We start from the raw sequence: 18,631 nt of genomic DNA, 5'->3' as shown, positions 1-18,631 counted from the left end.
GTTTTACCATTTTACAACCAGCCCTCAAAGCCGCTTTGACAAACCGATCTTTAGTACAGATGTGCCCTCATACATCTAGCCTCCTTGTGCATTAAAGAGCCCTTCTATATGCGCCATGCCGTGACTCTGTAGCGCTGAGCTATATGTGACTTTTTACCATTAAAATGTGTCTTATTCGCACAGCGATGCAAATATGTAGCATATGCAGCATCTGCCGATTAAAATGATATGCAGCATGCCTATATTCTGTGTGCAACTGCCGGTGTATCTGCATGTGAAATGCTACGTTACAGTGTCAGCGTTGCATATCATTTACAGCAGCAAAAGTTGCCTGTGCTACCTATTCGCATCGCTGTACGAATAAGACACATTTGAATTTAAAATGTCACACGAAAAGATGATCAACGCTACCAAGACACAAGGAGCTCCCGCTTTATGTGTGGCGCACAGAGGATAGATGTATGTGGACACATCTGTAAATATAATTCTTCCTCTCCCATCACAAAGAACCTATGCATTACATATGTACTTCTAAACGGTATTATATACAATTTTAGAAACTGTCCATGCAGATAATTTCATAGACGCAGTCCTGTGCAGCCTTTCCCTTTTCATGTTAAAAGTCTTTACATAGATACTGAATATGTTCCTAACTAAGCAGAGAATTAAACATCTAAAAGCACAAAATCTTGTACCAGGAGAATTGCCAATAATTTTACCTTTTATCTTACTTGCTTGTCTATCAAAAATAATTTCCAGCAAAGCCAAACAAACAATAAGAAAGAAATCATTAACACAACTAAGCTATTGAGCGCAAAGTTACAACTGGGAACATACTGTATACTGAACAAAAATGTATCTTGTGTGTGTGCAACCTCCTAACAGTGATTTATATTTTGAGGAAAGAACTATAATTGTATTAAGGAGATTTATTTAACATATAAGTGAGCACACAAATAACCAAGAAAAACAAAAAATAAAAAAAACATGCACATCTTACCTTTTTGAAAGAAATATTTCCGGTAATAGTACGCTCCAAGGTCTATGTGCTCTACAATGTATCGTTTAGCTCGGTCAATGTGTAAAACCAAGTTTTCCTTTGGGACCTCGAGGACTGCCAATCCTGCATTTGCACAGTGTGAACTCATCGTTGATTCAAAAGAAGAGTTTTCACAACCAGAAAATGAGCCAGAGTTTGACTTGGACAAGCTAACTTTCTTTTCCCCTTCACCACCCATTTCATTGCGGAAATACGGACAACTCATTACTAAATCATTGCTTTTATCATCTCCTTGGTCCACATTCTCCTTTGAGTTTAAGTCTTCAGTACTACCAGTAGGAGAGTTAAAACTGGCAGAGTGTGACAATGGTCCAGCAGCTAAGGAAGCAGCAGCCGCGGCGGAGGCTCCCGTGGTGGTGTTTCGGCGTTTGATGACATTATTTCTGTTGATAACAACTTCACTTAAATCAAACAAAACACTCTGGACATCATAATGAGCAAAACATTTAGGACAAGTCCATGGCTTAATGCTGTCATCAGAACGACTGTCCTCAATGTCTGAAGCCTTCCCAAGCTCACCTTCAGCTTTTGCGTTTCGAAGCTTCCGGAAAATGGAAGAATCTCCAGTCTCTGATTTGGAGCGCCGTTTTAGTGGCTTGTCCCTATCTTTGAATGCCCGGTGTCCATCTCTCTGACCATCTATAACATCCAGTGACAATCCAGAGCCCCTATTTCCACTGCTCAGCAGTAGTTCACTCAATCTAGATGGTCCATGTCCTCGATGATCAGATTTCTCATTTTTATATCCTTTTAGAATATCAAAGAAACTTTCCCCGGATGTCCCCTGCTTGTCTATTGATGAGGTGCTGCCATATTCTCTGTGGAGTGATGGTCCAGTTTTAAATGTTGGCGACATGCACTCTTCAAAATGGTCCATATCAAACTCGCTAATAGTAATATCGCTGTTACTCCTTTGCCTTATCCTGCGATGAACCTTCCTCGGAGAGCTGGCGCTGGAGTAACCTTCAGGTGAGAGAAACCTAGAGTCTAAGCTTTCTGCCTGTCTTGTTTTGCTTTTAAGTGTGTTCTGAATACTTTTCAGCATAGCAGAATCATTAGAATTCATACTAGATGTACTCACTTGACTACTAGGACTACTCTTGACAGACATAGTGTCTATGCTGGTTGTCTCAATATCCTGACTAGTTCTACTCATCTCCTTCACGGTTTCTTTTCTTGGAGGCCAGTCTGCAATACGTGCTCTAACACCCATCTTGGGAACACCTGGCATGGAAGAAATGTGGTGAGAGCTCTCACTGCGTGGTGGTCCAACGGGAGACATGGCAGAAGAACCTAAATTCCCATTCTGTGACCTGAAACGTCTCATGTAAAAATCATCAGAACGAGCCTTTGGTGGTCCATCTGGTACTGACGATAGTGTTCCACTTGCAACGGACCTTTCAGTCTGGGACCTTTTCAAACTGGTCATGATCTGAAGGTAAGCTCAGCTTTAGAACATTCCAGAATAAAACACATCCATCTTTATTATTTGAATGAATGATATTCTCCTGGAGAAAATACTCCAGAGAGCTCACTGGTTTCATCAGATCTGCCAAGTTATAATAAAAAATAAAAAGAATAATGTGACAGTTTAATGGCTTTTTGCTAACTCATGTGGAACAGGATCCTGTAACATATTTGCTTTTCGACAGGGCTTATTATCCGGTGGAAGATTGTCTTTGCAACATTATAACGTTGATCCCATGACCACATGGAATAAATACCTGAAAAATACAAATAAAAAAGGTCAATGTAGATATGCAATATACGTCTATTTATACAGATTAGAAAACGTTGTATATTTAAACATGAAATGTCTTTAGATTATTTACACAGTGCAAATGTTTTTCTTGAATGCATAAAGTATGTATATGTTTGTTAAGTCACAGCATGATGCTAGTACTTAATTGTATTTTGTAAGCCTGTTTTAAGTCCTGAAGTAGTATGTGTGTTAAGTGAAAGGTGCAGCAGGCTCTGTTGTCTACATCAGGTGGTTTGCATAGTGTTATAAAGTAACTATAAGTTTGTTCCATCATGCAACATAAGGACTCAACAGACTAGCAGTTCCACATCACAGCACTAATGTAGAGATTAAGCCCAATGAGCTTTAAAAAGCTTACCATGACAGTTCAAATATGCTTAAATAACCTTGTCACTCAGCAGCCTTTCAAAATGAAGATACAATAGATTTCCCATTAACTGCTCTTAAATATTCACTGTTTATGGCTGACTAGTTAAGAACACCCTAGAGACCAATCTCTTTACAATGGCAGCATATAGAATGACAGGAGCAAACAAAGTGCATTCTTTATTGGACTCCCCTGATAAGCTTCATTGGTAGAATATACACTCTGTCCTAAATTCATGTGCAGAGCAAATAGGACACTACTATAAAATTTGATGAGAACGACATTCCAAATTAGCTTTATCAGCAAACTACAGGTCAATAATAACAGGATAGGAGTTCAGTGAAATATGGTACGGTGAAACGGTTTGCAGCAGCATTATTCTGCAGCCCATCTCCATATTAGAGTGTATATCAAAGACACGAACTTGAGACAGGAGTGAACGTATACTGCATACTTATACATCTCCATACTGCTTGAAACCATGGAAAATTACGTTTCACCCAGTAACTATGTTAACGCTCTCAGACTTCAGAATATATTTTGCTCTTACTGAACAAACACAGGCACACAGTACAGAATACATTAGTCAAAAAGTAATTTTTATTGTGATGTTCTTTTACCAAACAGTAATGAGATTTCTTCTTGTTGGTCCACTACAGTACATAGGGGGTTTGTGTACAATAAACAGTTTTTTTTTTTGTTTGCTTGTTTTTTTCAATTTTCAGATCTTGGAAAATATATATATATATAAAAATAAATTATATATTATATATATATATATATATATATATATATATATACACATACATACACACACTATATATATATATATATATATATATATATATATATATATATATATATATACACACACAGGAAAATTTATATACACACATATATACACGCACATATATATATATATATATATATATATACACACATATCTATAAATATCTATATATCTATCTTGTATATTCGGGTTTCAGGGCTTTTTTTCGTTTATATGTTATAATGAACCACGCTTGCAGAGTCCTAAGAGTGGCAATGTCTCTATTTTTATTTTCCACTTCAGGCCCTGCTGTTATATTCAGGGAATGGGTAGGATATCTGTGAAATTACGGTGCCGGAAGCCTGATGAGTCGAGATTCCGACAGGAGAAGGTAAGTAGGCTAAATATACCACTGCCCCCCCCCACCCCCCCTCCCAAACTTTCCCTTAGTGGTGCCTAACCCTAAGACCCCCTGGGGGTGCCTAACCGCGCGGCTAACGCTAACCTGTCCCCGCTTATCTTCGTTCGGGATGGCGGCTGTCGAGCTTTCGGCGTCGGCCTAAAGATATGCGTCGGTATTTGGTCGCCTATCTTTAATCCAGAGTTGGGCTTTTGACGTCGGGATTCCGACGGCTGGCATCCTGGCTGTCGGTATATATTGACTACATCCAATATTGAGGGCTAGTCCAACTTGTGTTGCATTGCAAATTAAATGTAATGCCAGGTTATTACTGTGTAGATAGTAGATACCAATGGTAAGGGATCCACAGATATAACAAAGGAGTGTCGAGAAAGCAATGGCAAGGAATTCATGAATACAAAAATAGGTCCCATGCTGGCATCACTGACCTGGCTATATATGTTTTTCATGTTTGTAATGTAATTTCATGTTCCTCCTACTGACAGGATGAAGGCAACACATTGTTTTTCTGTTTTAAGAAGTTTATACATACCAGCTATAAAACTATCATATCTGGTATACAAGAGCTTTGCTTCACAATAAAACAAGGGAGCAGATATACTAAAGCTACTAAAACAGAAAAATCGGGGTGTTGCATGTACAAGCAATAATATCCCAGCTATCATTTCTCTATTACATTCTTGAAAATGATAGACATAATGTGATTGATTGCCATGGGTAACATATCAACTTGTTTATTTAGAAGCTTTAGTAAATCTATCCCCAATCCCTATTTAAGGAACTATGGGTAGCCACTTGCACATCATTCCTTAAATGTCCCTGTAGAGCTACAATGTACCCTGAAACACTGGTTTATTACATTAAAATGAGATGCATACGATATGTCGACAATATCACTGTTGAAAGAACTATGTTTTTAGCACGAAGCAGACAAGGTTAAAATTCCATAGCAAGCATTTGAATGGTGTTACCAGTATAACTTTAAATATGCTGTGTTCTAATGAAAATATGGGGTGTACAAAACAAAGTGTTGTGATTTACACCTAAGGCATGATTTTACTTTGTATCGTGTGTCCAAGAACTACAGGGCAAGTGGTGCAGCCTCCTACTTTGTACTCCTGGCTCCCCCTTAGGTGGAAGCCAAAGGTTTCGACCCTTGGAAAAAAATTTGGTGCACATCACGGTAAAAGATTCCCCTCTAACCTGTTGTAAGACCATCATCACTTATGAAGCCCTTTGTCAGGGTTGGTGATAAAGAGGGGATACGTTTAATATCCTGACAAATGGGCACCGGGAAGGGAGGGTTAGGGTAGGGAGATGGGGAGAGTTAGAGTACTGACTGACAGGTGTCTGTAGCCTAGCCCTGTCGGGATGCCAGCATCAGGATTTTGAACGCCAGGATCTCATCCCCATCCCGATCGGCTCTTTAGCTTTTGCAAAGGGCTGGAACACCATACACATGTGCGTTTGGATGGAAAAATAACGTCCAATACTTAGTTTTATATTTCGTATAAACGAGAACTTCTGGGAGGACTAGATGGTCTATATATAAAGGACATATAAGGAGTCAATTACATGACTGTCGAAGCTGGATAATTGGCTGAGACAAGACCAGCTTAAAATTAGGTCGTAACGACGCCATCTTGCGACTGGTCGTAAGACGCCATCTTGTAACTCAGATCGCAAAACGCCATTTTGCGAATGGCCACACAGCGCCATTTTAGCTAAACTCACACTTAAGTACATATGGCGATGTTACTATTAGCATCATGCGATTGTATCTTACACCATTTCTCATACACACATAAATATGCACAATTGCGCTAACTAGTCGCATATTAGCGAATGCATAAGATCCTGTATGAAAACGCTGCTTGTTAGCTTCATGCGCACGCATCTGCCCCAAGCTAACTAGCGTCTTTATATCAAATCCCAAATACTTACACAGTACATATTCACATAAAAGGTCTCATAAGCTTTAAAGTATAAAATTCAAGTTTGTGCATTTATTATAATTGCTGTGAAATAAAGGTTATTTAGTAGCTCAGGTTTAATACATGATAAGTATGCCGTGCTTGGTATTATATGAGTTATGAGAGTTATGTACAGGTTATGCTGTTGTAAATGACACAGACATCATAGAAGCTGAACCTCTTGGTCCTCCTCACTCAGCCCAGGTGGCAGAATTAGTAGCACTAACAAGAGCGTGTGAATTGGGAGCAGGCAAGTCTGCTAACATTTACACTGACTCTAGGTATGCGTTCGGGGTCGTGCATGATTTCGGGGCTCTATGGAGTCTGAGAAATTTTATGACAGCAGCCGGCACACCAGTTGCACATTCCCGACACATAAAACATCTTTTAGAAGCAATCCAACTGCCCAAAGCGGTGGCAGTAATTAAGTGTAAAGCCCATACATGTGAGGATGATCCGGTGTCACAGGGCAACAACAGAGACGATGAAGCTGCAAAATGGGCAGCAGGGTTAAAAATGTTTTCTCCAACTGAACAAATTATGTCTTTTCAAACAATTGACATGCTGAAATTGAGATGCAAAATTTGTGTTCAACCCAGGAAAAGGGATGTGGGCAAGAGTCCTCTGGGCAAATGGAGGGACGGACAAGGTAAGCCAGTAGCCCCCAAAGCATATTACCCCAGCCTGGCTGAGGCAGCCCACGGTCTGACTCATCTGGGAAAACAAGGTATGTGTAAATTGGTGAGGGCATACTGGTGCGCACCAGGTTTTTCTTCACAAGCAGAAAAGAGAGCAATTTCCTGTCTGACCTGCTTGAGGAAGAACATAGGGAAAGCGATCCCTAGCGAACCATCCCACATTCCACCGACTGAAGGACCTTTCCAGGTAATACAAATTGATTTCATCCAATTACCACCCTGCAGGAACCTTAGGTATGTGTTAGTGTGCACTGACGTATTTTCCAACTGGGTTGAGGCTTACCCAGCGGCCACTAATACTGCTGCGTTTACTGCAAAGAAAATAGTTCAGGAATTTGTATGCAGGTACGGTATCCCTAAAATCATCGAGAGTGACAGGGGTACTCATTTCACAGGTGATGTTTTTCAAAATATGTGTAAGCTGATGGGTATTAATAGCCGACTTCACACCCCCTACCGACCGCAAGCCAGCTCCAAGGTAGAGAGGATGAACGGGACTATTAAAAATAAGTTAAGTAAAATCATGGCAGAGACTGGACTAGGATGGCCAGAAGAGTTACCATTGGTTCTACATAGTATAAGGACCACTCCTAGACCCCCTCTAAATCTGTCCCCCTTTGAAATACTGTTCGGTAGACAACCTCATTTGATTATAAGTCCACAGGAAGACTTTAAGGGTAACAACGAGGTAACTGTAAGGTATCTTATATCAATGAGTAAGCAGTTAAAACAGCAACAGCAGAAACTGAAATTGTTGTCCAATGATATGCCTGAAACTAACTGTCATGATGTTGAACCAGAAGAATATGTTATGATCAGAAATTTCTTGCGTTCAGGTTGCTTGACTGATCGGTGGGAAGGTCCGTACCAGGTGCTGCTGACAAGTACTACATCTTTGAAGGTGGCTGAGAGAGATACCTGGGTCCATTCCACTCACTGCAGAAAGGTCAATCAACCGGTGGAGAAACAAGTCGGAGACAAGGCTGATAACGTGGACCTGTCTATCGCGAGTTTGTTCCGGGAGGATTGAAAAAGGTTGTAGTGAGATACCTGAACTAAAATAAATTTGCAGGTCTTTGTTTTGACAATGGATCTGTGTTCATTTTCATATTCTTTTCCAGAGTTTTCACCATTTTGATTGGCTAGGGGATATCTGGTTTCTGTGATGGGGGACCAATTGAGGAGATGGGAGCTGATGGCAGTGCTGATGGAGTGGAGTCAGGAGGAGTGCAATGCCAATAAGGGGAGTGTCTGACCAATCTTAGTACTGTTATTGTTAAGAGAGCTATAATTCCGGATACTCGGGATGGGGTGGAGGTTTATCATCTGAAGATTCCTGTTTTTGTGAACTTTGTGGGTCCCTAGTTGATGAGAACTGTATTCAATGGTGCCAGCCTAAATATAACCCGTATTGGGGTGGGTATCCTTTAGAGGGTTATCATAGCATGGTAGGCAAAGTGTTAAACCAAACTGATTGCTGGGTGTGTTCACATGTGACAGCATAACGTGGGGTTGGTGCCATTTCCGCTGAATATCACGGAAATAAACATTGGATGGAAAATTCCTGTCATCCAAACCACCTCATTTCAAACTCTATCAATTCCAAGTAGATAGATCACTTTTGTGTTTAAACATAACCAACCCCAATAAACTCGGGATTTGGGAAGTGACGGGGAATAATCAGACGATGACCTTCTCCCAGAGAGCTGATAATGAGTCCATAAACCATGATCTGTTACGCTCAATTAAATCTAGTGGGAAACATTCTAGGTACCGGTACACATTGAGTTCCACCAAAGAAATTATTGGTAAGGTACCAGATGGTTATTGTGCTAAAATAATACAACCAGAGACTTGCATGTACCAGATGGAAGACCCTGAGATAGGATTGTTTGCAAGGGAAATGTGTTTAATGATAATGATGCATACTATTCCTTATGTTCTCCCCGATAATGTGTATTTTATATGTGGAAGAAAGGCGTATAAGTGGATCTCCCCGAGTTCCGAAGGTTTGTGTTACCTGGAAGAGTAGTCCCAGAAGTTATGACCCTCACACATGTTGAAATGCTCGGTATCCATAAAAACACACCATCACCATATCTTCACACGCAGTATGAACACAGAGGCAAAAGAAATATGATACCTGGTGACGTACATAAAGCCACTCAGTTAATTAGTGAGACAACTGGCTTCCAAGTTTTAGTCGCACTGGATCCCACCAGAATCGCTCGGGGTACATAAAATTTTAGATATATTCAGGAACTTGCTAAATTGATAGATAATATCACTGAGATGTATGATGACACATTCAGGTATACAGGGAGAGAATTGCAAGCGTACAAGAACGAACTGGTGCAACACAGGCTAGTGTTAAATTATTTAACTGCTGTTACTGGAGGGTACTGTGTAACTTTGGCCACCAAATTTGGAGTAAAATGTTGCACCTATGTCACCAATGATACCAGCGACCCCAAGGAGGTGATAGACCGGAAGACGGATGAAATTCTGCAGCTAAAATGGGAGTTTCGTAAGAACCATAATGCTTCAGTGGCTGAAGTAGGGGAGAAGACAGAAGGATGGGTCTCCTGGTTGAACCCAGTGAAATGGTTCTCAGGCCTAGGGGAATGGGTCCAGGAAGTGATCGCCAGCATAGGCAAATTCTTGATCCTTATACTGATTGTCATTATAATAATTGGCCTATGTGCCCGGTGTGTTCCTATTGTGTTGAAGAGTGGAAAATGTAAAAATAGAGTAAAACGAAAGAACGAAATTATGATGGTGGTCAGTAATGTAGCGTTCCCGCTAGGCTGTTTTAGTGGGGCGCGGCGCCCTGCCCTCTTTCTGGAGGGCAAAAACCACCCTGCCCTCACAGCCTGCGGGTGCCGTCTTCACCCGTGGGATGCAGTGTCCCGCAGGTGGAGAAATGTGCGGTGACCCGGTCACCGCCGGAGAATAGACGCCGGGCGCATGCGCCCGGCATCTATTCTCACTGTTTGCAGCGCTTGGGGGCTGCCCGGCGTGTCCGTAAGTGCCGGGCATGCCCCCAAGTATGACGAAAAGGGGACGCGTCTTATAGACACGCCCTATTTTCATGGCCACGCCCCTTTTTTGGGCGCGCGCACAAAGTTGTCCTCTCGAGCTCCGGCGCCCTGCCTGCCGCCGGAGCTAGAGTGAACACTAATAATGGCAATATGAATACTGAGGTAAATATAGAACTGCATTACAACTAGGAAATACCATCATTTAATGTATTATATTTAGACATGCATAGAATGTATTATTGAAATGTTATTTTTAAAACACCTCAGATAATGTAAAGTCTCAAATTCCCCCTTCAAGACTGCCTTTATAGGACTGGTGTATCCCCACACCTTTCACATGATCTTCCAAGATTGTACTTAGATCATAGCGTGTAACTGACTGTACTTTTACTTGAAATATCACTTTGTGCTTTGGAACCACAGGTTCAAGGTCTGGAGTCTTTATTTACTATATGACTGTGTACGCAAAACAGCGTCATCCTTAGAGGTTTATAGGCAGGATATTAGAAGGTATAGGCAGGAGTGTATAGAGGTTCTAATTCAATATCCATATGACTCACTCATTATATCCCTACATACCCATGTACACATATACCCTTTACCGGGGGTAGCATTATAAAGGACATATAAGGAGTCGATTACATGACTCACTCATTATATCCCTATTTATTGTTCTTTGTTTTGTGAGACAATGCCATAATATCGCAGAGATGTGCTTATACTCTGTGATTAAAAACACTATTGCTAGAATTTATTTTCAGGCCTTTTCAAGTTTCAGACCACATTAGCCTAACATTGAATGGCTTTACGTTTTGTAAGAGGTCATTATACAATAACCATTATGAATTATTTGCTTTTCTTCTTAGATCACCGATTAAGCAGACTTACAAAGTTTTTGGCTTTGGGATGTTAACGTATCCAAATCTACAGGTCTGTCTGCAGGGTAATAAAAATTCCACATGATTAAAGGAAATTTGTGTAGCATGAAAGTTAATTACCATCAATTATGCAGAATGGCGAGATGAAACAGTTTGTAAACCTCTGACCAGCACACTGTATCTGTCTGTCCTAAGAAGAACTTTAAATAACGATTAGAGTTAATACTACCAATTAAAATCGGCTTGCTGATTGACCAATGCCATTAGCTAATAACCTGTGATCACTGTGAGACCTGACCTTACACATGTATTATTTCAACCGTGTCAAAGCATATTAAAATTAACTCTTGCTCCTGGATGGTCCTGAAAATCTCAGAAACAAGAGTAACATTATATACAGATAGTGGTCCCACTAGGTAGTGGGGAGGGCAGGGCGCAGACTTGCGGGGAGGGCATCTTCTGTGCGCAGGCTCCTGAAAAGGGGTAAGGCTGATTGTGGAAACTGTGTGTCCTTGTGATACACCCCCAATTCGTCACTTGGGAGCGTGCCAAGCACTTATGGAGGTGCTGAGCTTCCCCCACGCCTCCTTCTCAGGGTGCATAGGTGCTGTACGCATGTGCACGGCGTCTATTCATCCGGCAGTGATCGGTGACCTCAACTTTTCCCACCCACGGGACACTGTGGCCCACGGGTGGGGAAGGTACAGGGCAGGTTGTTTTAGCGGGGCGCCACTAAAAGGGCAGGGCACATTTTTTCCTTTTAAAATCGGGCAGGGGACGGCGCCCCATTAAAACAGTCTAGCGGGAACACTATACAGCAGTGTCCACATACATCTTACTTCCTTGCATGCTTAACAGTCCTAGTCGCGCCATGCTCGTGGCGTGACTCAGTAGCGCCGAGCGTCTTTTCATGTGACATCTTACCATCAAATGAGTTTTATATGAATAGCTTCTCCTGATAAAAATGATATGCAGCATGCCTATGTTCTGTTTGCAACTGCTGGTGTATCTGCGCGCGAAGTGCTATGTTACAGTGTCACAGCCGCTGACACCGTAAGGTAGTATTCTGCATGCAAATACACCCTCAGCCGCCCTCCGAATATAGGCATGCCACATATCATTTTAATCAGCAGAAGCTGCTTGTGCTTCCTGTTCACATCACTTTGTGAATAAGATGCATTTAAAAGGTAAAAAGTTGTATGAGAAGACACTCAGCAATACAGAGTTGCACACCGCTCACTTGTTCAGTTTAACGCGACTTGTAGCGTAAGGATAGATTATGTGGACACATCTGTAGATGACCTCCTAATTCTGTCACTTGGCAGTAACTATGGGTGGAATTAATTCAGTGCGCTGTTGATAGCGCCAGGGGGGAGCTCCTGGAGCTATTTAATTCAGCGCACTCTTAGGGCATCTAAACTATTTCCTCTCGCACCCTCCTAAGGGTACGAGGAGAAATCCATTTAAAGTGCCGGCCGCGAGGCTGTTTTCCAGCTTAGCGCAGTGCTAACAGCGTTGCAGCTGGCACTTTAATCGGAGAATGCCAGTTCTCGCGACTAAACACCCAAGTCACGAGAACCGCCATTCTCCAACTTAACTTCTAACTGTCGGACTAAACCGCGTGCTGAAATATATAGCTCTGGAAGCTCCCCCCCCCCCGCCAGACGCTATGAACAGCGCACCGAATTGAATTCCCCCCAACATCTTTGTATAAAACAGTCAATCACTGCTTACTTTTAGCTTGGACAACTCTTCCAATGTTGATGTTATAATAAGTGACCCAGCTTTGATGATGATCTCCATAACCCAAGATAAAGTTGAAGCGACACTATAGCCGTTATCTGGATGCTAACTTTTCAATCGGATATTCACAATTTATTCAGATTAGTGCAAATAAAATATCTTCAGAATGTAAGCTCTTACGAGCAGGGCCCTCTTCCATCACCTGCTTCTCTTTCCCTTACTTCTACTATCATTTACTCCCAACTCCCCACAATGGTACCTAACACTTGGTTGCTGATGCCCTGTTGCTTGTTTAAGTGTTACGATCGCTATGGCAGCAATGTTTATAAACAGTGTCCTTGTTCTGCACTGTTTTGTTCTGTTAATAACGGTTTTCTTGTGTGCTCATTTGAGGAAGGAAGGAAGGAAGGAAGGAAGGAAGGAAGGAAGGAAGGAAGGAAGGAAGGAAGGAAGGAAGGAAGGAAGGAAGGAAGGAAGGAAGGAAGGAAGGAAGGAAGGAACTTTTTTTATTTTTTTAAGTTGACTGGAGTGATCATGTAAGTAGAAAAAAATGTAAATACTATATCTACTGTTGCATTAAAGGCATTCAACCTGCAAAAATTATTTCCCAAAAGTATTTATTCATTTTCATACATTTATATAGCGCACACATATTCTGCAGCTTTTTTACAGAGAATATTTGGCCATTCACATCAGTCCCTGCCCCAGTGGAGCTTACAATCTATATTACCTATCACAAATACACACTGGGGGAAGTATATTTTTGGAATGTGGGAGGAAACCGGAGTACCCAGAGGAAACCCATACAAACCCCACACAGTTAGCGCCATAATGTGAATCAAACCCACGACCTCAGTGCTGTGAGGCAGTAATGCTGACCATTACACCGTCTGTAGAATGTATCTGCTAAACATACAGATGGTGCTAGCTTTTTTAGACAAGCTGTGCCACTATATGCCAATTGATGACTGCTACTAAGCATGCTGTACTCTCCAATTCAGTATGCACAACCCAATGTATCTAAACATGATACAGAAATAGTATTCTTAGATAAATGTTAAACTTAAAAAAAAAAAGAAGCTAAATAAGGGTCACTCACTTGAGACAAAATCAAGCACATTTCAACAATGACGACACCGGATCCTTTTTGCTTATAAGCGAGAATCTCAGTAAAAAGTCATGTGGTTTTAATTCACAGAAATAATGCAACTAAATGACTACCATATAACCATAACAGGCAATACAATTAAAAAATAAATAAAAAATATTAAGAGGTCTACTCACAAGACACCACGGCCCTACCTGTGTGGAGTTTGTATATTCTGTCTGTGCTTGCGTGGGTTTCCTCCCACACTCCAAAAATATACTGCTAGGTTAATTGGTAATAGCAGCATGGTCTGAATGCCCAGCAAATAAAGTGTTGGCTCACAGGCTGGCATATGTATTGCACACACAGAAATCAGTGCTTCATTATTTGCTCCTTGGGAGTCACTTAAGATAATGTAGCTTCAAGTTCTGAGCAGCAGACCAAGGTACAGTCTGGCAAAATTAACATTATAAAATTAACAGGAGGTGCCATGTTAACAGAATTATTCTTGGAGTCCATTAAAGGAAACCAACATTCCAAATGTAAATAAGACTTGTATGAGACTTGTGGATATCTGAAGATCTGATAATCAGAATTCCATATACGTAACACTTCCTAAGGAATATACTAATCTGCAATTTGTCAAAATACAAAATTTAAAAAGGTGATTTTATTAAAAGGCAAAACAAGGCATGATTTGCCTTGAAAAAAAAGGTCTCCTTAAATACTGTGACAAATTTTTTTGCCAAATAACCGTTTCATACATTACACCCCCTTCATGTCTCTTAAATAGTTCTTGATTTTGAAGATAGTTTGGATATGAGTGCTTCAATTACTACCATCTGCATTAAGTCCTAAATTACCCCTTGTTCCTGCACAAAAACACTTAGAGCTGTGTCACACAAACGTGGCACTATCCCTAGTCTTACTATGAAAGGAAACTTTGTCACACGGGAGTCGTTCAGCTGTGAAAATGTTGCATGCAGAGCTTTTTAATGCTGAAGAACACCAAAGGGCTGCCGTATGACAGTATTCTTCATTAAATATGTCACTAGGGGAATCATTAACACAGTCAGAATCTGAAAATTCTAAAATGCACATTTACCAAAAGCCCTTAAGCCTGGCCCCTTACAAACATGAAGAACATGGGAAGTGCAGTGCATATGGTCAGAGGTACTCTTCACAGCTGGTGATAGAGCGATTCTGCTGATGCTCAGACCAATGAAAGACACACTGATCAGCAAGATATCATTTGTAACATACCATTCCTTCCCAGCTATACTTTCCCCCATATACCAGAGTGCAAATAGGAATTTTAAATAAGTTTATTAAGCTCCATAAGCCTAACAAATGGTTTTGCAGCATAATAACAGGGAATTAATTTTTTTTTTTTTTTTTGGGGGGGGGGGGGGGATATTGCATCATTTGCTCTATTTTGTCTTTCTGGCATTATTTTATTCTGAATGAATAGTTAGCCATACCCACCGTTACAAAAAAATGCATATGTTCCGAAAACAGATTTTTCTATTACGCAGAATAAACCATAAAAAGCTTGTGACGTCCTCAACACAGCTTATCTGTGCCATATGCTTCCTTTTCCGTGGGTTTCTTCTTTTGCATATATTTAAAGCAGATTAAGTATTCAACATTATGCATCACACAATAAGACGTCAGCCAAAAACTTACATACACTACATAACCAGCAAAAAAAATAACCTCTGAAAAGATGGTGCTAGGAAAAGCTATAAATCTGCATGTTCTGCTAATAAAAGCGTAAAAAGCAGATTCTTAATAAACACCCACCTGTTCGAGTTAAACACACACTGTTCTACTGGGACACATTTTCTCCTAATAGATCCGTGCACTTAACACATTGTTATCAAAGCTTACAGTTTATAGCAGTGATGAGCAACAGACACCCCTAGAGCCACCTGTGACCTCCCAACCCCTTACAGCCCTGCGTTTCCTTTTCTATACTTTAGTATGCTCTGTGGGTACCAGCATCTCTTATTTTCTCTTTTTGTCCCATGAGTTTCACCACCTTGCCCAAGCTCTTATTCAAAACAATGCAGGGGGTCACACTGTCCAAGCAGCCCATTAGAGATCAGAGATGGGGGGGACATGCAGTCTGCACAACATGGTCTCAAGTCTTTCCTTTGTGGGAAAGAGCTGTGCGATTCCTGCTCACTTCATTGAAGCAAGGGACCACTTACACCTGCAAACATACATTTTCTATCATGGGGCACGTTACTAACAACAAGTGCAGCAGAATGACGGATAGAAACCTCTCTGCAGAATTGCATTGTCTCTGTCCCAGACCTATACATGACTTCCAGAAGCTGGGGAATTACATAAACCAAAAGTCACACTGAACGGTCCAATGTATTCGTTCATTTATGTCACTTTTTTTAATTTTTTTTTAAACATCTTACATTAAAATGCCTGCTTATAAGTTATTATTACAAATTGACACCTTTTATTTGAATAAATGAATTGTTTTAGTTTATTACTAAGCAACAATGGAAATATATCCCATCCTAATATCGCTGCAGAAGTCTGTGTGTCTGCGTCATTCCGGACAACAATCACATCTTATTTTGGCATATACTCTTAAATGTAAATGGTTAACTTCATTCCAGCCTACACTGCAGAACGCGTCACATGAGACCACCTATACTGTGAAACGAGTCGCATGTCTGACAGGTAATCTGCGCTTCTCACAGATTATTATTTATACACCACAAAATTTCAGGAAAATAAAATTATGAGGAGAAGTAATCAAGTCATAAAATCAGCCCCACCTCAGTAGGACCAATAAGAGGGACTGTTGGGGGCATGTATCCTTTAAACAGCCTGACTAACAACAAATATATTTTGCCCTGATATAATTACAATTTTATTTTAATTGAGTGATGAAACAGACACATCCAATTTTAAATGTACAAAGAAAACTTTATTTTTAACAAAATAAATGACCTGGAAATATAGAAGATAACAATAAATACAGCCAAGACTTACTGGCAGTGTTTATAGATTAATGGAATATGGAAAATCATTCTGGTTTCATGTTATGCAAGGGAATAGAATTGCTCAAGTATAGCTTTCATCATTTCCCCTATAGGTTTCTGAACAAGTGCCATTTGATCCTCTGAATGAGCAATACAGACATCCACCCTGCCCTTGTGATTAGAAGGGAAAAATCAGCTTCAAGAAAGGGTGAATTCTGAGTAATTATAATGTAAGCCGGGCAGGCTGTCTTTTATCAGACGCACAGGGTTCATCTAGTAAATAAGCAGTTGATGACTAGTCTGAGGACTGCAGACATATGCTAGAACCTCATACTCCTACATGATCGAGCACATTTACTTAAAAGATGCAAGGAGGCAAAACAGGACTAAAGGTGGTATAAACAAATTAGACATCACACAGGTCTAAGGCTAAAAATGTCCAAGTCTGGACGCTGAGCATTTGAAAAATCTTCCTCCCACACAACTAACTGCCCTCTTTCCACATCAATCATTGGCAGTAGTTTGATAAGAATGCCATATACAAAAGATCATGCAGTAATAGCGTGTGTCATTGTAAATTACCATTTGGTGGATTTCACCTTAAAAAAAAAAAAAAAAAAATACACATTAATACTAAAACAATAGAAGTACCTTGTGTTCATTTTTTAAAATGATTTGGAGGAGTCACCAAAGCAGCATATGGGAGCTCTAAGTAAGTACAATGTAGCCCATTACTTAAAAGTGTATTGAGAAAAGATGGATGATGTTAGCAGGACAGCATTGTGTTTCCTGGGTTATTGTGTAGGGGGGTTTCAGTCATTTTTACATTTGGTCATCTTTTAACCATTACTAGAAAAATCTAATACAGATTTGATCCTTTCCAATAGCTTTGGAGTGTGGGTATATGTATGATATAAATATGTACATGTAGAGCACAGTGGGCACGATTCTGAGGCAGGCGGATCTCTCCCCAATGACACAAATGGCAAGTTTTAGCATACAGTGCATGCGTAGAAGCAAAATGCATTTTATCTCCTGTTTTCTGACAGGGGAATGGAGGAGTGACACATAGGGGTCTATTTACTAAGCAGTGTTAGGAGACAAAGTGAAAGTAGATAAGGTGCCAGCCAATCAGCTCCCAACTGTCATTTTTCAAACACAGCCTGTGAGATGACAGTTAGGAGCGGATTGGCTGGCACCTTATCACTTTTCACTCTGTCTCCTAACACTGCTTAGTAAATAGACCCCATACTCTCATAGATCTCGCTGATATGCCTGTGAAGTGGACACATGGTATTTACATCCATCTTTTCTCTATTCCATTCAAGCAAATACTGAGTATAGTGTGTTCTACTTTTCTCCATTCCTGTAAAAGACCTGTGTACCACCCCGGCATCTCTCCACAGAGATCAGTGATCTGCATATAAGTGTAGGCCACTCTTCACTCCACTTATTAGAAAGCCACGGATAAAGAGACACCGGTGTACAATCTGACAAGTACTTGTGAGCAGAAAATGATTTGGGGAGCTCAGGCCATTGATTCATGTTACTATTACAAACAGTCAGAGCTGAAGGATCTATACCCGTGATCTAAACAAATAGCTACTGTATGTACAGTAAAGCAAATTCTATTTAAGCCAGAGAACTACATACAGTATCTGGCCACAATAGCCTCTCTTTGAATTTCGTTCTGATCTCCAGTGACGCACCTTTCCTGCGCAGGAGAATGACAGGAGTATGGTGTGAGGAATATTCCCCTGTAAAACAATACAGCCTTCACATAAACAAGAGGTGTTATTTTGTACTGCTGGATAATGCAGTTGA

The 18,631-nt window shown here is 40.6% G+C and overlaps 1 protein-coding gene across 6 annotated transcripts in view; it reads right to left on the bottom strand.

Moving 5' to 3' along the window:
* Positions 1-18,631, bottom strand: part of SIPA1L1 (signal induced proliferation associated 1 like 1) — a 289,676-nt gene that overhangs the window by 131,776 nt on the left and 139,269 nt on the right. For all 6 annotated transcript variants that reach the window (XM_088471233.1, XM_088471227.1, XM_088471231.1 and 3 more), the window contains one exon: positions 1,001-2,784. In XM_088471233.1, the coding sequence (XP_088327359.1) occupies positions 1,001-2,489 (1,489 nt within the window). In that variant the 5' untranslated portion in view covers positions 2,490-2,784. The remainder of the gene's footprint in view (positions 1-1,000; positions 2,785-18,631) is intronic.

The sequence above is a fragment of the Taudactylus pleione genome, unplaced genomic scaffold (genome assembly GCF_031769625.1).
Source record: "Taudactylus pleione unplaced genomic scaffold, aTauple2 ptg000113l, whole genome shotgun sequence".
NCBI lineage: Eukaryota > Metazoa > Chordata > Amphibia > Anura > Myobatrachidae > Taudactylus > Taudactylus pleione.
This window is presented reverse-complemented; position numbering and strand designations above follow the sequence as displayed.